This window comes from Penaeus japonicus, unplaced genomic scaffold (assembly GCF_977035675.1).
Source record: "Penaeus japonicus unplaced genomic scaffold, GWHDUDI00000001_assembly GWHDUDI00000035, whole genome shotgun sequence".
NCBI classification, from domain to species: Eukaryota; Metazoa; Arthropoda; class Malacostraca; order Decapoda; family Penaeidae; genus Penaeus; species Penaeus japonicus.
In genome coordinates, this window is record NW_028234437.1 from 18,349,965 (window position 1) to 18,367,464 (window position 17,500).

Consider the following 17,500-nt stretch of genomic DNA (forward strand, 5'->3'; position numbering starts at 1 on the left):
TATATAGTATATATATAATATATTGAAAATATGAAATAATAAAATATCATATATATATATTATCTATATATATATATATATAATAACTATATATATAAATATATATATATCATAATATAATCATATATATATATAGATCATCACTCTGTTACGGAACTTATCAAACAGTAGCGTCTTAAACGCAATACTGAGAAGGTATGCTTCATCTTCTTGGTCTAAAATTCCCCAGCACCGGGCAGGACAGCAGGGATTTAACAATATAAATTCGCCTACAATAATCTCGAACAACGACCGAGGACAAACAGTTGGTAACGGACAGTGACATTGGAAAAAGGATTCATTCAAGGGATTACTACATATGCTGTAATGGCTGAAGCGTCTTCGCGTTGTTCCCCCTGCCGGAACCTCCGCTAAGATACACAAATCACGGGGGGTCCTGAAAGAAGGTCTCGGTGCAGACAAGAACAATCCGTCAAATCACACAGGCTGACAAAAGTGGGGGTATTGTTTTTGATTATGGATAATAGTGATCTACAATGTAAAAATGAACGCTTTACAACTGTCCGAAGGCATTCTGTTTACCAGGAAAGGTACGATCGAGGAGATGCCTAGAAGGAAGTGTCCATCCTTATTCACCAGAAGAAGGCAGAGGATATATACTTTCTAGCAACTCTGCCCGGGGAAAACTCCTCCCTTCCTATCGCCTCATCTCCTGGAGGGGTAGTGTCCCCCCGAAAATACCCTCCCCTTCCATGAGAGGTCTCTCAGGACCTGTACGATTAAACACAAGCCAGGTCTTCTATGAGACCGATCCACCCTTCTGTGCATTGGCAGCGCTTCCCTCATGGTACCACGTCTGAGCTAAGTGTCTGGCCAGACCCCTCTCTTGGCGCTAATGGGAGTCCATCAGAGATTCCTACCTCAAGAATCTATGACGACCTCATCAAAACGTCCATTCAGAAATCTTGTGATATAAGAACAAAAAGGATGGCGAGTTCGATTTCCAAGGCCATTCACCAATGATTCCCAACAGATGGTGCGATCCAAGCCAGCAGAAAGAGTTCGTCAACAACCTAACCACCAGGATGATGAGTCACATACATCTATTATTACCTTCTAACCACCCAAGCGTGAGCTTAAATATACGACTCGTGAAAGGCTGTGTGTGAATTTTCGGGTATTCCTTCTCGAATTTGCAGGAGATAGGAAGACCAACAAACCAGTGATCTAGCTATATGGGTTTTCACCCATTAAGCGCGGTTCTCTTCTCTGGTCTGGGCCTGCATCTTCATGGAAACTCAATGGAAAGAAAAGGAACTCACAACAGAGACATAATTGGCATGCACTTCCAATCAACAAGGCAACACATCGTAGATGATGTTAGGTCCTGGACGTCGTCCCTTGTCGTCGTCCCAGGAGGACGTGCTTTACCGGCTTCAAAGAACAAAACAAACGAAACGCGCTGAAGCTGCTAAAACGCCGTCCATCACAAAATTCATTTACCGTAGAGGAAGAAGCAAATTGGTCCAGAATCAAGCTACTCTTCCTAGACCTTCTGATCCATCGCGTAGTGACGACGTTGGCCTGGTGCGTTACTTTCTCTGATAATACAGAAAGCCGACTAATAAAGATGAGATTACAAATATCCATTACTCTAACTAATTACACGCACCACAGCAGTAAAAACAATACAAAGTCAAGAGGAGGGTGAGTCATTAGGTTTCTTCCTAAGAGAAGCACATAAGGATTTGCAGCCCTGAATTTCTTATGAGGAGGAAAATTAAATACATAAGCAGACTCCTTTGTAAAACACCGCCCACCTTTCCAATAGTTTCTTGCTAAAACCTCAGAAAAAGCGGAAACACATGACCATTACAAGCAGAAAACGATCGTGCAGTCAACCCTAAGGTTTCTTGAAACTTAGACCTTCATGTAACATACAATCTCCGAGATTTATCCCGGACAAGCAGGTACTCTCGTACCTTAAACGTGAACTTAGGTAAAAACACGAGGGGTGAACGCGGGCGTAAATGATTATGAGATTAAGTAACGGAGATTTGGCAAGACACAAGCAAAAAACTACCGCTTCACAAGAGCAACCCCGACAGTTTGCTGTTTACTGTACTACCCATGCATTCTTACATGCGAAAAAGCAGCGTATTTACGCGGCGGCGAAACAGGACGTGCTTTGCGAACACCAGGATGACACGAGCATTCAAGCAATACATTCCGTCACCAACAGTACTTTCTCCAACCCATGGTGCACACGTAGAATGAGATGCTTACACACCCAATCCTACCATGATTGGAAAGGAAGCCGAATAATCGTCAGCCAAAAGGATTACAAAAGCAAAGGCTAGAAGTTTATGGAAGCTGCATACATCGCAGACAAAAAAAAATAAAAGAAATCAAAGACAGAGAAAATATGAACACTGCGTCGGGGAGATTTAAACTGTCCAAGGTTCGCCGGCGGCAAGCATCAATTATGCAGATAAACCATACACAGGTCAGGAAGGTCAGGTGAACCACAGCTCTCACTAATTTGATATATACTATTCGTTTCTATGTTTTCACTTGTTTATGTATTTTTGTGAAAGACTCTCTTCCGTCGAAAACGCGTCAAATATAAATCTTGCGTGTGTTCTGGTATCATTTTCAAGTCAGTCTCATTCATGACCTTTTCATACTTGTTACTATAAATATATATATATATATATATAATATATATATATATATATATATAATAATAATATTATATAATATATATATATATATATTATATATATAAATTATATATATAGTTTTATATATATATTCTTATATATATATATATATATATATATATATATAATATATATATATAATCAATAGTATGTATAATATTTATATATGTATGATGTAATATATTAATATGGTAGATTATATATATGATTGTATACATATATATGTTAATATATATATATATATACTATATATTAAATATATATATAAATAATCTATATACCTATATATAGTATATATTATATATATATTGTATATATATATGAAATTAACAGTATATATATATATATATATATTATATATATATAATAATGTATATATTAATATATATCATAGTCATATATATATATATATTTATCGGAAAACAATATATATATGAATGTATACAGTTTTTATATATATATATATAATTATGAAAAAATATATATAGTATATAATATTAATATAGTATATATGAATGTATATAATATTATTATATATCACTAAAATTATATGATATGAATTGTGATACATGGATATATATATATAACATGTATACATATATGTAATATATATTATATATGATTTATAGCTATATTATATTAATATAGCGTATATATATATATATATATAATATATATATATTTATAATATGATTAATATATAGTGAATGTATAGAATATATATATATTAATATATATATAATCTAGTATATTATATATATATATATATATTATATATTAATATAATATATATATATATATTTTATAATATATATAAATATTATATATAATATAGTATATATATTTAATATTATATATATTATAGTATGTATATATATTATGAATGTATACAATTATATTATATATATAATATTATATGAATGTGGGTATATTATATAGTAATATACTATATCACTAGATACATATATATATATATATATATACTATGATTATATAATATATATATGTATTACTATATATGAATGTATAGCATATATATCATTCAATAAATATATTATATATAATATATATATATAATTATTTGAGATTGTATTATATATATATATATATATATATATATATATATATATTAGTATATGCAATGTAGTTTATATATTATATATATATATATATATATATAGTATATATATACTAAATAGTATATATGAATGTGATATATATACTATATAATTTTATATATATATCTTATATATATATATATGAAGTGGTATACATATACTATATAATTTATGAAGGAGTATATATATATATATATATATAAATATTAAATATAATATATCTTATATATATATATATATATATATATGAAAGTATACATATTATATTAATATATATATGAATGTTATAAATATATAATATAATATATGAATGTATACATATATAGATATATATATATATGAATGTATACATATCATATATATATATTATGAATGTATACATATATATATTGTTAATATATATAATATATAATATATATACTAATTTATACATATACATATGATAGTAGTATATATATATATATATATATTATACATATATATATATATATCTATATATATATACCAGTATATATTAATATATATATATATATATATAGCATATATATATATTATATATATATATATATATATATATGATATACATATATATATCTATATATATACATATATATATAAACTATATATACTACATATATATATATACTATAATATATAGCCACATATATATATATATATATATATATATATTATATATATATATATATCTATATTTATATACATTATTATATATATATATTAATATATATTATAGTCCAGTCATATATATAAATATATATATAAAATAGATATATATACTCATGAATGTTAATACTATATTATATATATATATATTGGATATATATATATATATGAACGGTATACATAAATTTTAATATATATATATATATATAGTTATATATATATATAGGATATTCATGATTGTATACATATATATATTACCTACCTATCTATTATATATATAAATATATAGTAGTGATGAGGTTGATATTCATTATAATATATTCCTTCCATATATATACTAGTATATATACTATATATTTTTTATATATATATATATATATAAGTTATATTATACTGTATATTCTAATATATATAGGTCTAACTATATATGATATCTTTCTGCTCTCCTATCTATATAATATATATCATAGTTTAGAATATCACAATATATATATAAATATATCCGATACATATATGTATAGTATATATATATATATGATATGAATATATATAGTATGTATATATGCTAAAGTAGTATATAGTCTATATATATGTTTTCGAATAGATATATAGTATGGTTGTAATATATATAATATGATATATCGTATAAGTATATATATATATATATGTATATATAAAACACTGACCTATTATATATATGAAACTATATATATATTAATATATGATATATATATATATATATATATATATTATCATATATATGATATATATATACATATATATATATATATATAGCCGATACCGATATACTATATATACAATATATAATATATCATACACTATATAACTATATATATTACATATATAGTATATATGTCATATTATATAGTATACAGTATATAAATAATAATTATATATATTAGTATAAGTATATATATAGTATATGTTATATAGCATATATACTATATTATATAATATATATATAACCATTATATATATATATATATATACCTATAATATATAAATATATATATATATATGAGGATATATAATATATATAATATATATATATATATATATATTATATACTATACTGATATATATATAATTATAAATATATATATATATCACATATATGTATATATATATAGTATAATAAATATATTATACTATCGCTTACATATTTATATTGATAACTAGTATCACATATACATATAATACATATACATATAAATATACATCTACTATGTGATATGTATAATGTATACGAGTGAAGAATTAGATAAGCCTGAGTCAGCACTCATAGCTGGCAGAGGGCCCGGGCTGCCCTTGAGCATGGGATATAGCCCAGCACACACAAGCGAGATCACTCGCATATCTGTCTGAACTGAAACTAATATGTAGTATGTCTAATGATAAAGGAGATATGAAATATATATACAATAAAATATGTTATATAATATATAAATATATATAAAGTATCAATATAAAATATAAATATCGTATAGTATATATATATATGATATATATATATCATATATATAGTATATATATTATATACAGCCTGAATAATACAATATTTTTTCAACTAACCATAAGACTCCGACTATGCCTTTTCTTATGGCATATGGGGGTAGCCAACTATTCAGTTCATAACTGCAAGAACAAATTTTCAATAACGAAAAGTCACTCACCAAACTGATTACAGTCCAGCATGAGTTTCTCCAGGTTCTTCTTATTCTCCATCGCTTCTGCTATCGCAATTCCACCTTTGATGTTAATTTCATTACTATCCAAGAACAGTTCCTGTAACAGAACGTCCTAATTAGAGATTTAGCAGAACCCTATGTGCACATAGACATAAAACATAAGTTTTAATATGGCGATGTCAATACTGAGGTATATCTGCACTGAATGAGAACTTCATAGTGCATGTGAACACTAAACAAACCTCAGATTCTCGTGCCCTGGAGCTAAGGCTTTGGCAATCATCTTGGCTCCAGCTGTTTTTGTTTTGTGAGGGCAATCATTCTGCGCGAGAGACTAGGGGGATGATTATTGCAAATTATCAGCTTCGGCAGGTTGTCTCTGGCTGATCGACTAATTTTGGCACATTAAATTCAATTGCTAGCCATTCTTAATCCCTCGGTTAGTTCTGAGCAACGCTTTCGGGGTTAAGAAGTCGCTTTCCCAACAAGAAACTGCACAAACACAAAATGAAGATTCCCAGTCAGCCCGAACCTACACTCATTCTCACATCAATCACAACCACTTATGTTCATACTTTAATTCTACAAAAGGTCAGGATGTACATATAACTCGTTGCATCTTAGTAAGAGCTCACTTATTCATTGGAGGATTTATTCATCGGAGGTTCTTTGTTGGTAAACTGATGAGCATTCTGCATCAAGAGTTGCTGCTAAGCGCTTCCCCTCGTGAGAAGAGTAGCCATTCTAGAGGCATGGAGCAACGGTCGGGCTTCCAGCGTGTCCTTCAGTCCTTGAAGACACTTTGCATAAACTAAGAGCCGCCTGCGTGCTTCTCCTGGAGACCTGGTTTTATACCGACCGTGCCTAGCTATAAACACCACCTGTCATAATGGTATCAGACATTATATGGCTGATTGAGTATCACATAAGCATAATTTGTCATCTTCATTGGAAGTGATATCTTAATCTGTACAAGTTACAAAACTAGCTTTCCCTACTTGGCATAACATAAGCATCTATGTTACACTTGACAATGATGGTCAGTAAAGTTCCCCTAACTGAAAACTGGTTGGATCTTGCTTGAAGGATATTGTTAATTCTTTGATGCCAGGAGTACATGTATACATGTACTGCCCACTATGGTTTTGTTTTATTATATATTTGTAGAGATAGTAGGCCTGCCTAACATCACCTGTTTACACCATTCTGTGTTTTGGGGGGAATGTTAAGTTTATTTTCATTACTATAATCATAGTTAGTAAGATTATCATAATACTAAGAAGGATAATAATAAAGATAACAAAAATAATCATGATTATAATCATACATAATCATAAAAATAAAGATGGCGATGATGATAACAGGTAGGCCTACTTTATTCCATGCTTAACCCACTCACGACGGGGGCATTCTAGCCTTGAATGTCACAATGCCGGGTCTTTCGAACGCTTAGGCCTAAATCAATTAAATGGCTGGCACAATACTGTCCGGTAACGGCCACTTGGCTTTTGACATGGCGGTACAGTACGTGTACAACCGTCCAGAGAGGGTTAAAAAGGTGAGAGAGGAGAGGAGTGGAGAAGGAGACGAGAGGGGAGAGGAGAGAAGAGAGAGAGAGAGAGAGAGAGAGAGAGAGAGAGAGAGAGAGAGAGAGAGAGAGAGAGAGAGAGAGAGAGAATGGAAACCATTGTGGACAGTATCTCCCTGGCATCAGTGGGTTAAATATATCCTATGACATATGAAAACCCGTAAGGGCTTAACTAACACACCAATACACAACAGTAACAGTAATTGTGAAAAAAAAAAAAACAATCGAGTAAACAGATAATGAAGTCACTTAATCTATAAAACAAAAAGATTTCTACTGACTAACCTTAAGAGTGAGTGGAGTACCTGCAGCTTTGGCATTAGCCACGAGCTTCATAAGAGATTCAGCAAGCATAGTGCCTCCCTTTATGCCAAGTCCATTGTTGTTTAATCTCAGCTCCTGCAGTCAGAATAGAGGTGTTACTTGTACTCAAAGATTATTTATTATTGTCCCTTTCCTGAATGGGTACTGAATGAGTTATATTTTAGATCATAAGTCCCTTGAATTTATTTAAAGATTCAATCATCCAGACTTTTTTTTTTTTCAAGATTAAAATCCTACATTTAATAGTATTCTAGTAATGATTAACACTTTATCTGGTAAGTATCCTTGTGCTGTGGCATTCACAGTTATAAGCACAGGTTTCCTTCCTCTTCTCCTTCTCTTCATGTTATCTTCATTGTGGATGGTTATTTTTCTGTATTTGTTTACGACATTACACAAATACAAGAATATGAAAGTTGCTTTTTGTCCTCCAATAAAACAGCAATACTTCTATCACATTGAGTATAAGAAAATAATGAGATACAATTTTAGTCAACTGCAGTATTGACAGAGTCTGTCATATGACACACATAAATCTGGAAATACAGTACAACACAAATAAATTATTAATACAAAAATGTCTCTAGTTTTATGATGAGTGAATGAAAGAGAGTGGGAAAGGTAGGTGGTACTAGTGCCCATTCTTGGGACTGGGCAAGCAAATGTATCCTACTCTACAATTTATTAATGGTATCTTCTGGAAACTCATTTTGCTATTAAACTATGAAAAATGTGTATGAAAAAGTACATAGAACTAAAAACATCTCAGAAATGCTGATGGTTTATGAGAATTGCTCACTATTTCTCACTATCGCCGCATAAAAATGGTTAAAATGATCATTCAACTTGAATGTCTTCAAAAAGATCAAACACAACATCTACTTTATCTCTGAGTTTTGTCTAAGAGTATAAAATAATTTTAAAAAAAAAGGAAAAAGTAATGAAGACAGCAGTCCTGCATTACATCAATATATCTTCTGAATCACACCTGCTGGTAACATTACATGAACAGAAAATGTATAAAATGAAATGAATAGATTGCAGAATACATCATATCCTGTATCGTAGATTTTTTCAAGACCATACATACCTTTTCCAAATCAATCAGAATGATCTCTGTTCATTACAGGAATACTAACCTGGAGAGAATAGCAGACATGAGACGACATGAACTCCACCATGCCCTCTACACCCACGGGGCCAAGGGCATTGTCACTAAGGTCCAGTTCCTTCAGCTTGGCACCAGCACGCATCAGGCCAGAGAACAGGTGGCGCTACAAGAGGAGAGGGATTGTATGACTTCACCATTTTATGGTTTTAACTTTATTTTAGAGGCTTACCTGTCTTCTTTTTTTTTTTTTTAAAGCCATGTTTGGTTCAATTTTTAAGTATGGACATTTACATACACATATCTATAGTTCTGGTCTACCGTTCAACAAATATAATGTGAAATAAAAACAATTTCTTGAGTTTCTAGTAATTCTCTGTGGAACTAATACAATTTTCTAAAAATATCTAATAACATTTTTTGTTTGTGATGCCTCTAGAGCCCAATATGAAAATTTTGGTCTAGTTTAGATAATATATAACCAGGCTTTGGGGCACTACAGACGTTTTCCCCCACAAAATAAGGTAAAATATGACCCAAATTACCCAAAACCAATTCCACTCTTTTTCTCACCAATTACTGAAAAAAAGTATGGATTGGCAAGAGGTAATTTTCTTCATTTCTTGGTGGTAAGGTTCTATTATCATCACAATAAAAGGGTTTAATTTTGGATAAATTTTTCCCAACACTCACTATTTCTAAAAATAAACAAAGAAAAACAATGTTTTGTTTAAAACCCTTTTCCTTTTTCCAATCATGCTACAAGTGAAAAATTCCCGGAATTAAATTTCAATTTTTTTTAAACTTTTTTTTCCTTTTTTAAACAAAAAAATAAACATTTCATTTTTTACAATTTTGCTATCTATTTTTCTATCTATCTAACTTGCCTGTCTACTTATCTATCTATCTTCTATATTTCTCTGTCTGCATGTCTGTCTATACCAATATATAGCAATTGTCTCTATTTGTTAATGGTCTTCCTAATTACTAAATAAAGATTAAAACCCACAAATAATGACACATCCATGCCCTTCAAGAAACCCCTTTTGGAAAATCCTTCCAGTGCCCCCGGGAATCTCATTTTTAAAAGCACCGGGTAAAAAAAATTCCTTCCAGTCCTCGCTCAAACCCCCGGGTGTGGGGCCACGAAACCCCATCCCCTTTGGCCGCCTCGACACCAAGGGGTTTTTGGCCTCCACCCCCCCACCCTCAAGTCCTCGTGGTTCCGAATGGCTTCTGCTGCTGCCTTGACTGCCAAAGCAAAGGCAAACATTGAGATGGATAATATAATGAAATAATAATAAATATATAAAAACGAAAAAATAATCAAGTGAGTGAAAGACAGGGAGGGAGGGAGGGGGAGGGGGGGAAGGGGAGGGAGGGAGAGAGGGAGGGAGGGAGGTAGGAAAAGAGAGGGAGAGGAAAGGGGGAGAGAAAGAAAGAGAAAAATGGAAAAAGAGGCAGAAAGAGAGAGATGAGGAAGGAGGAAGAGAGGGAGAGGGAGGGGGAGGGGGAGGGAGAGGGAGAGGGAGAGGGGGGGGGAAGGGGGGGGGGAAAGGAAAAGGGAAAGGGGGAAGGAGAGGGAAGGGAGGGGAGAGGGAGAGGGAGAGGGAGAGGGGGAGAGGAGAGAGAGAAAGAGAGAGAGAGAGAGAGAGAGAGAGAGGGAAAGAAGAGAGAGAAAAAAAGAGAGAGAGAGGAGAGAGAAGAGAGAGAGAGAGAGAGGGAGAGAGAAGGAAGAGAAAGAAAGAGTGAGAGAAGAGTAAAAAGAGAGAGAGAGCGAAGAGAGAGAGAAGAGAGAGACAGAGAGAGATGAGAGAAGAGAGAAGAGAGAGAGAAAAAGAAGAGAGAAAGAGAGAGAGAGAAGAGGAATGGAGGGAAGGGAGAGGGAGGGTAAGGAGGGGGGGAGGGAGGGAGGGAGGGAGGGAAGAGGGAGGAGGGAGAGGGAGGTGATGGGGGGGAGGGAGGGAGAAGGGAGGGAGTGGGAGGGGAGGGGGGGGGGGCCCGGGCGGGCGGGAGGAAGGGCGGTAAGGGCTTGCGGGGCGGTCTGTTGCCTTCCGGTCTGCGGTCTGGCTCGGGCGCCGGCGCGGCTCGTGTGGGGCGGTCCTTTGCGGGCTCGGTCGCCAGTGCCTCTTGCGCTTTGGCGCCCTGCTCTCGCTCTCGCGCGCTCGTCCGCTTCCGCTGGCTGCTCTCTGCGCGCATCCTCTCTTCGCGCTCGCTCGCGCGCACGCGCTCTCGCGATAGGCGCTCTCGGCGCTCTGCTGCGTCTTGTTTTTTCCTGCTGCGGGTGGCTTCTCTCCTCGTTTGTGCGCGGATGCGCGTGCGCGGGCGCTAGCGCGATCGCCATCGCGAGCGCGCAGCGCGACGAGCTCGCGCGCGCGCTCTCGCGTGTCCTCGCGAGTTCGCCGTCGAGCTAGCGCGCGCTCCGCGCTCGCTCGCGGCTCGCGCTCGATCAGCGCTCTGCGCTCTCTGCGCGCGCGCGCGCTGCTCTCTCTCTGCCCTCGTCTAGCTCTCTCTACTGCTCTCTCGCCGCGCGCCGAGACTCGCTCGCGGCTCTCTCGCCTCGCTCGCGCGACGCGCCTAGCATTCATCCTAGCCCAGCGAGCGAGCTCGCGCGCCCCCGAGCGTAGTCGTTCCTACCGCGCGCTGAAGTGCGAGGAGCTGCGCGCTCTCTCCTAGCTCTGCTCCGCCCTATCTCTCTCTCGACTCGCGCTCGCTCTCGCGCGCGCTCGCGCTTGTCGCGGCCGTCGGCTCTCTCGGTCTCCTGGTTGTTTTGCCTTCCGTACTCCGTTCCTTCCTCTCGGCGTGGCCGCTTGCTCTCGCGCTGCGCCGTCGCGCGTCGCGCGCTCGATCCGGGGCGCGCCCTGGCTGGCGCGCGCGGGCCCCCCCTCTCGACTCGCATGGTCCCCCCCCCGCCCGCTCCCTCTCCCCTCGCCCTCTCCCGCGCGCGCCGTTCGTCCTTATCGCGCCGCGGCTAGCGCCGCGCAGCGCGGTCTGCTCGCTCGCGTCGCCGCGACTCGTCGCTGTCCGCCGCATCGCTCTTGTTCGGCGCAACCCTCGCCCTTTCCGCGCCCGTCTCCTCTGACCTCCTGTCGTGCGCGCGCGCTCGTCGCGCGCTTGCATCCTGGCGTTCGCGCCTCGGCCGCGCCTCGTCGCGCGCGCGCTCGTGCGCCGCCCCGCACTGGACCGCGCACGGCCAACCCCACCCGACCCCCCCCGGCTCATGGGATGCACCCGTGCTCGGCCGTCCACACCCCGGCTCGTGCCCACCGCGCGCCGCCCCCGGCGGTTCTTGCGCCGCCCCCTCCCGCCGTTTCTCACATGGGTCTGGTACTACGATTGCCACTCCCTCTTCCAGCCCCCTGGGTGCCTTCCGCTGCCAATGTGTGTGCCTTTCGGCCGGGTCCGCGTCCGCGTGCGGTGCGGTGGTTTTACCCAGGAGCCGTGCCTGTCCCTGGGTTCTCTGCGCGGTCCTCGCTCGCGACCCGCTCGCGTCCTTCTCTCGTCCGCACCGTCCCTTTTTCTGTCTACCGCTCTCACCTCTTCCTTCCTGTTCGCTGCCTTGCGCGTCGCGGCCACTGCGCCTTTACGGGCTGGTTGTTCTTTCGGGCGTCGCCCCGCCCGCGTGCTTCGCTTCTCGTCTCTCTCCTGCGCTCGCGCGACTTGCCGTCTACTCTCGCGCTCGGCCATCAATCACACCTCCCCACACTCACACACACACACCAGCTTCACGCTACATCTTCGCATCACACCACACCCACACACTCCCAACACACACACACACACCTCCCACCACCAACACCACACAACACACACCCCACTCTCCCCCTCCTCACACTAATTATCAAGCCCACCCTCCACACCACCCCAACACTCACACACCCACCATCCCCCCCCCCACTCACTCACCCCAAAAACCAACACCCACCAAAACACCCAACCCCACCACATTATAACACCCCACCTCGCACACCACAACCTCTCACACACCAACCACCCACACCAAACAATCCACTCCCCCCTCAACACAATAACTCGATCAAACCCCCCCACCCCTCACATCAAAGTCATATAACACAAACACACCCACCCACACACACCCTCCACCACTAAAACACAACTACTCCACCAACCTCAACCACTCTGACACCACCCTCACACACCAAAACACTCCACCAACAACTTCACCCCTCAACTCTTAATCCCCACACCCCACCACTCACACCACCCACACTCCCACAACAATAACACCACCCAACCCTCCAGCCTCACCTCTCCACCCACTCTCCACTCCTCACACTCCTCCCTCTCACACCCAACCTCAACCACCACCCTCACACCCCTCCACACAACACCTCCCTCACCCTCAACCACTCACTTATACACACCACCCACACCACTCACACTCACCACACATCTCACCACCACCACAACTCACACTCACACACCTCTCACCACTCACACACACTCCACTCACATCACACACACCCTCTCCAAACCCACAATCTCCCACGTCAACACACCCACAACACCCACACTACACCCCACAATACACCCACATCTCAACCTACAATCATCTAACAATCTCAATAACTCCAACCCCCACACCCCTCCTATAACACAACTCTACCTTATTTAACCACACCCATCCAATAAACACTCACCATATCCTATCATAATGTCCAGCACTCTATCATTTCTCACTTCTAACACTCACACATCTACACAAAACACCACCCTCACACATCGTCTCTCAAAAACTCTAACACATACTATAAATATCTAATTATATCTCTCACAAACTTATACACAAAAACACACTCAAACTATATATCATCACACATACACCCACTCACTACACTAAAACAAAACACAATACTCTACCACTAACTCAAACCATACACACTCAACTACTACCCCTCTAAATATCTCTAACTAATCTCACTCACAGCACACTCCTCTCAAAAAAAATCACTATCTCCACACAACAACAACACAACTAAAATCTCTCAAAAACTACACTCTCTAACACACACTTTAACTCTCACACCTCACTATCTAATTACACTCACTCTCTCACAAAATAACAATCTCACACACTTAACTCTCACTCACACAATAAAACACTCATATCAAACCAAATCACACCTCTCACACATCACACAAAATCAACTCACTCTCAATCCACACACTCACCATCTCTCTTAACAATCACTCATCTCCTCTTCACACACTCTCACTTCAATCTCGCTCTCACTCTTTCTCCTCTCTATCACTCTAACACAATCTCACACACTCTATACTCTACCTCTACTATCACATATCACAACTCCTCACATCTCACACTCCTACACACACACTCACACCATCACCACACATCTCTCACTCATCATACATCTATTATCACAATCTCTATAAAACTCATATATAACACTACTATACACCACTCATCTCCATCACTCAAAAACTCAAACTCCACACACCCAATCACTCACACATAATAATCACACAAATACCCAATCACACTCACACACTAACACCACACTCACAAACTCCTAATCACTCACGAACACTACTAAAACACACTATTCCACAACCAATCTCAAACTACACTCAATCACACACACACACAAACACACCCTGACATCTCCTGCCCTATATGATCACTGGTATCTCAACTAAATCCAAATGCACAAATATACACCTTATAAATTCTATGTGGATAGGCCATTCCTACCAAGTAAATTTTACAAAAATCTTCACTCATAATATAATCAATCTGCCCCACCCTCCCAACACTAATCTGGCCTTCGACAAAATACCCCCGCAGTACCAAAAGTGAATCTGCTTTGTTTACATTGGCACAAACAGATCCTTGTCATGCATTCTCACACAAGGCCTTCTTTGCCCTCGGGGAGTTCAGTCTGAACATGTAGCAGAAGAACGCACATCGCTGTCATTTGAGAAGTTACTTATTAATTTTCTAATAGTTTTCTTCTTTCTTTCTTTCTTTCTTTTATAACAAAACAAAACTTACACACTTTGTAAAGACCGATTCCGGTTAGTCGGTTTTTGTACTTTTGCCCATACCAACACAGAAAAAAGGCGCTCTTCCACTAGCCATGTTCATGAGAAAAAAACTAATAAAACAACTGTTATGAATGGAGACAACCGGGAAACAAGCTTGAAAATAACTTTATAATTGGAACTAATCTCGAGCTATTAGGTTCCAGAAAACACGAGAATGTTGGTATATATCAAGTGAAATTATGACCAAGTAACGTCTCTCAACTCCCCTGGACAACACCAATTCTCTTAACAAACGGCAAACTTACCATCTTCAGCTGTATTCCACTTGTTATTCTGTCCAGCAAAGCTCAGTGTGGATGCCATGATAGCGAGCCTCTATTTTGTTGTCTTGGAAGTGAAAAAGTAGCGATAAATCGGAATAAGTGGATGTTATGCTTTCGCGCGGCAGAAGCCACATTCGAATAACAACATTGGGAATATTTGACAGTTGTAGTTCTCAGAAATTTTCCTGTATTTTCACTGGTTTTTTTTTTACCTTTTATTTTTTTTTTTTTGGTTTTTTTTTAAAAAAGGTTTCTTTTAATTTCCCTTCTAATCTTATTGCTTTTTTTTTTTTTTAAATGTAAAGCAAAAAAAATGCAAAAAAATAAAAAAAAATTTAAACCAAAATATAAAAAAAAAACCCCCAAAAAAAATATCCTAAAAAAAACCGGGAAAAAAAATTTTTAAAAAAAAGGGGTTTTAATTTAAAAAGAGATAGAAAAGAAAATTTTGTTATAATAATTTACAAATCTGACATTCATTTTAACTAATAATTAAAATGATACCAAATAAACACTTTAATCATTAAACGTTAAAAATATAACCTTATAATCCCTTTACAGAGAAAATCGAAAAACGGTACCAATATTATGCAATAGACTTTTGCCCTTTTTCTCGAAAAGGTAAGTCCTTTCTAGATGAGTTTCTTATCTATTCCCCTTAATGAAACAGTTATAATGTATGTACCTCCATGTATTCCACAATTCAGGAATTATTTATAAAGAAATCAATCCATAATTATCAAACCTTCATCAGCTGACGATTGTTTACGTTCAGTAGAACACACACACGTGTTGCGGAGAGCATATCATTGCTTGACCTCCGTATATTTGGGCTCCATCAAAAACCCTAATCATAAGGGTTTTTAAACCCTCTTGCAAAATATTTAAAGGGAAGTTTATTAGGCACCCCTGATACCATCGGGGGGGGGGCCCGCTGATTTGCGGGCGGTCTTCATATAGGAGGAGGATGGCCCAGACTGGGGTTTGGGGGAAATATCAGATGAACAAATTCCCGCACAAGAAAAAACATATTTACTTTGATGATGATAAGCTAGAAAGTGATATTCATGAAGAGGAGGAAGAAATGGAGGAAGAGGAAAGTGACAATGATGAAGAGGAGGAGGACGGGAAAAAAAGGATGGGGGGGGATGATGAAGAAGGGGGAGAAAAAACAAAAAAGTTTTCGTCAGAAGTCATGGAAAAAAACTTGAAAAAAATTTCAAAGAAAAAGATCGGCACTAAAGACTTCAACCGGAAGGTGCTTAAGGAAGGTAGTCAGCGTGTCGTTCACGGACCAAAATACTACAGCCGCACCAATAAGAACCGACCACCAGAGATGCCGCTGATGAGGAGGAGGGCGCCACGCATGAGGTATTTGGACCCGCATCAGAAGACCCCCCAAAAAAAAAACCAATCCAGAGAGATTCCCAGGGTTAGACATCTCCGGGCCGGCGGGGGCAGGGGGGGAAGGGGGGAGCATAAATATCAATTCATCAGCGAACTGAGGAAGAAGGAGAAGGAGGTGCTGAAGAGGAACCACAAGAGACAGTGGGAAAACCCTGATAAGAAGGAAAATCAGCCGGCAGGGCAAAAGGGAAACCCAGAACGGCAGAAGAAGTTTTTGAGGGAGAAAAGAAGAAAATAAAAGGGAATATCCGGGCAGGAGCAGATGTCCGCCCTGAGGCAGGGTGTCAAGCCTAAATATGTGACCAACAAAGAGAAAAAAGAAACCCCCAGGGTTTAGGGCCAACCTTTGAACCCCCGAAGCAGAAAACCGTGTTGATAATACAATAAGAAAACAGGGAAAAAAAAAACAGCGTATGAAAAAAAATGAAAGAACTGGGGCATTTTTAAGGGGTTTTTTTCAACTTAGGTAAAAATATATTTTGACTTGTT

At 38.3% G+C, this 17,500-nt stretch overlaps 2 protein-coding genes across 2 annotated transcripts in view; one reads left to right on the forward strand and one right to left on the reverse strand.

Moving 5' to 3' along the window:
• LOC122250777 (Ran GTPase activating protein) overlaps positions 1-15,767 on the reverse strand; it is a 27,903-nt gene extending 12,136 nt beyond the window's left edge. Inside the window, exons 1-7 of the mRNA XM_086531285.1 lie at positions 15,587-15,767; positions 10,384-10,505; positions 9,286-9,420; positions 8,108-8,221; positions 6,975-7,115; positions 6,476-6,556; positions 6,220-6,331 (exon numbers count right to left, since the gene is read on the reverse strand). Of these exons, the coding sequence (XP_086387411.1) occupies positions 6,220-6,331; positions 6,476-6,556; positions 6,975-7,115; positions 8,108-8,221; positions 9,286-9,420; positions 10,384-10,505; positions 15,587-15,644 (763 nt within the window). The 5' untranslated portion in view covers positions 15,645-15,767. The remainder of the gene's footprint in view (positions 1-6,219; positions 6,332-6,475; positions 6,557-6,974; positions 7,116-8,107; positions 8,222-9,285; positions 9,421-10,383; positions 10,506-15,586) is intronic.
• Positions 15,768-16,150: 383 nt separating this feature from the next.
• LOC122242534 (DNA polymerase iota) overlaps positions 16,151-17,500 on the forward strand; it is an 8,005-nt gene continuing 6,655 nt past the window's right edge. Inside the window, exon 1 of the mRNA XM_086531481.1 lies at positions 16,151-16,225. The gene's annotated coding sequence lies outside the window, so the exon portion shown is untranslated. The remainder of the gene's footprint in view (positions 16,226-17,500) is intronic.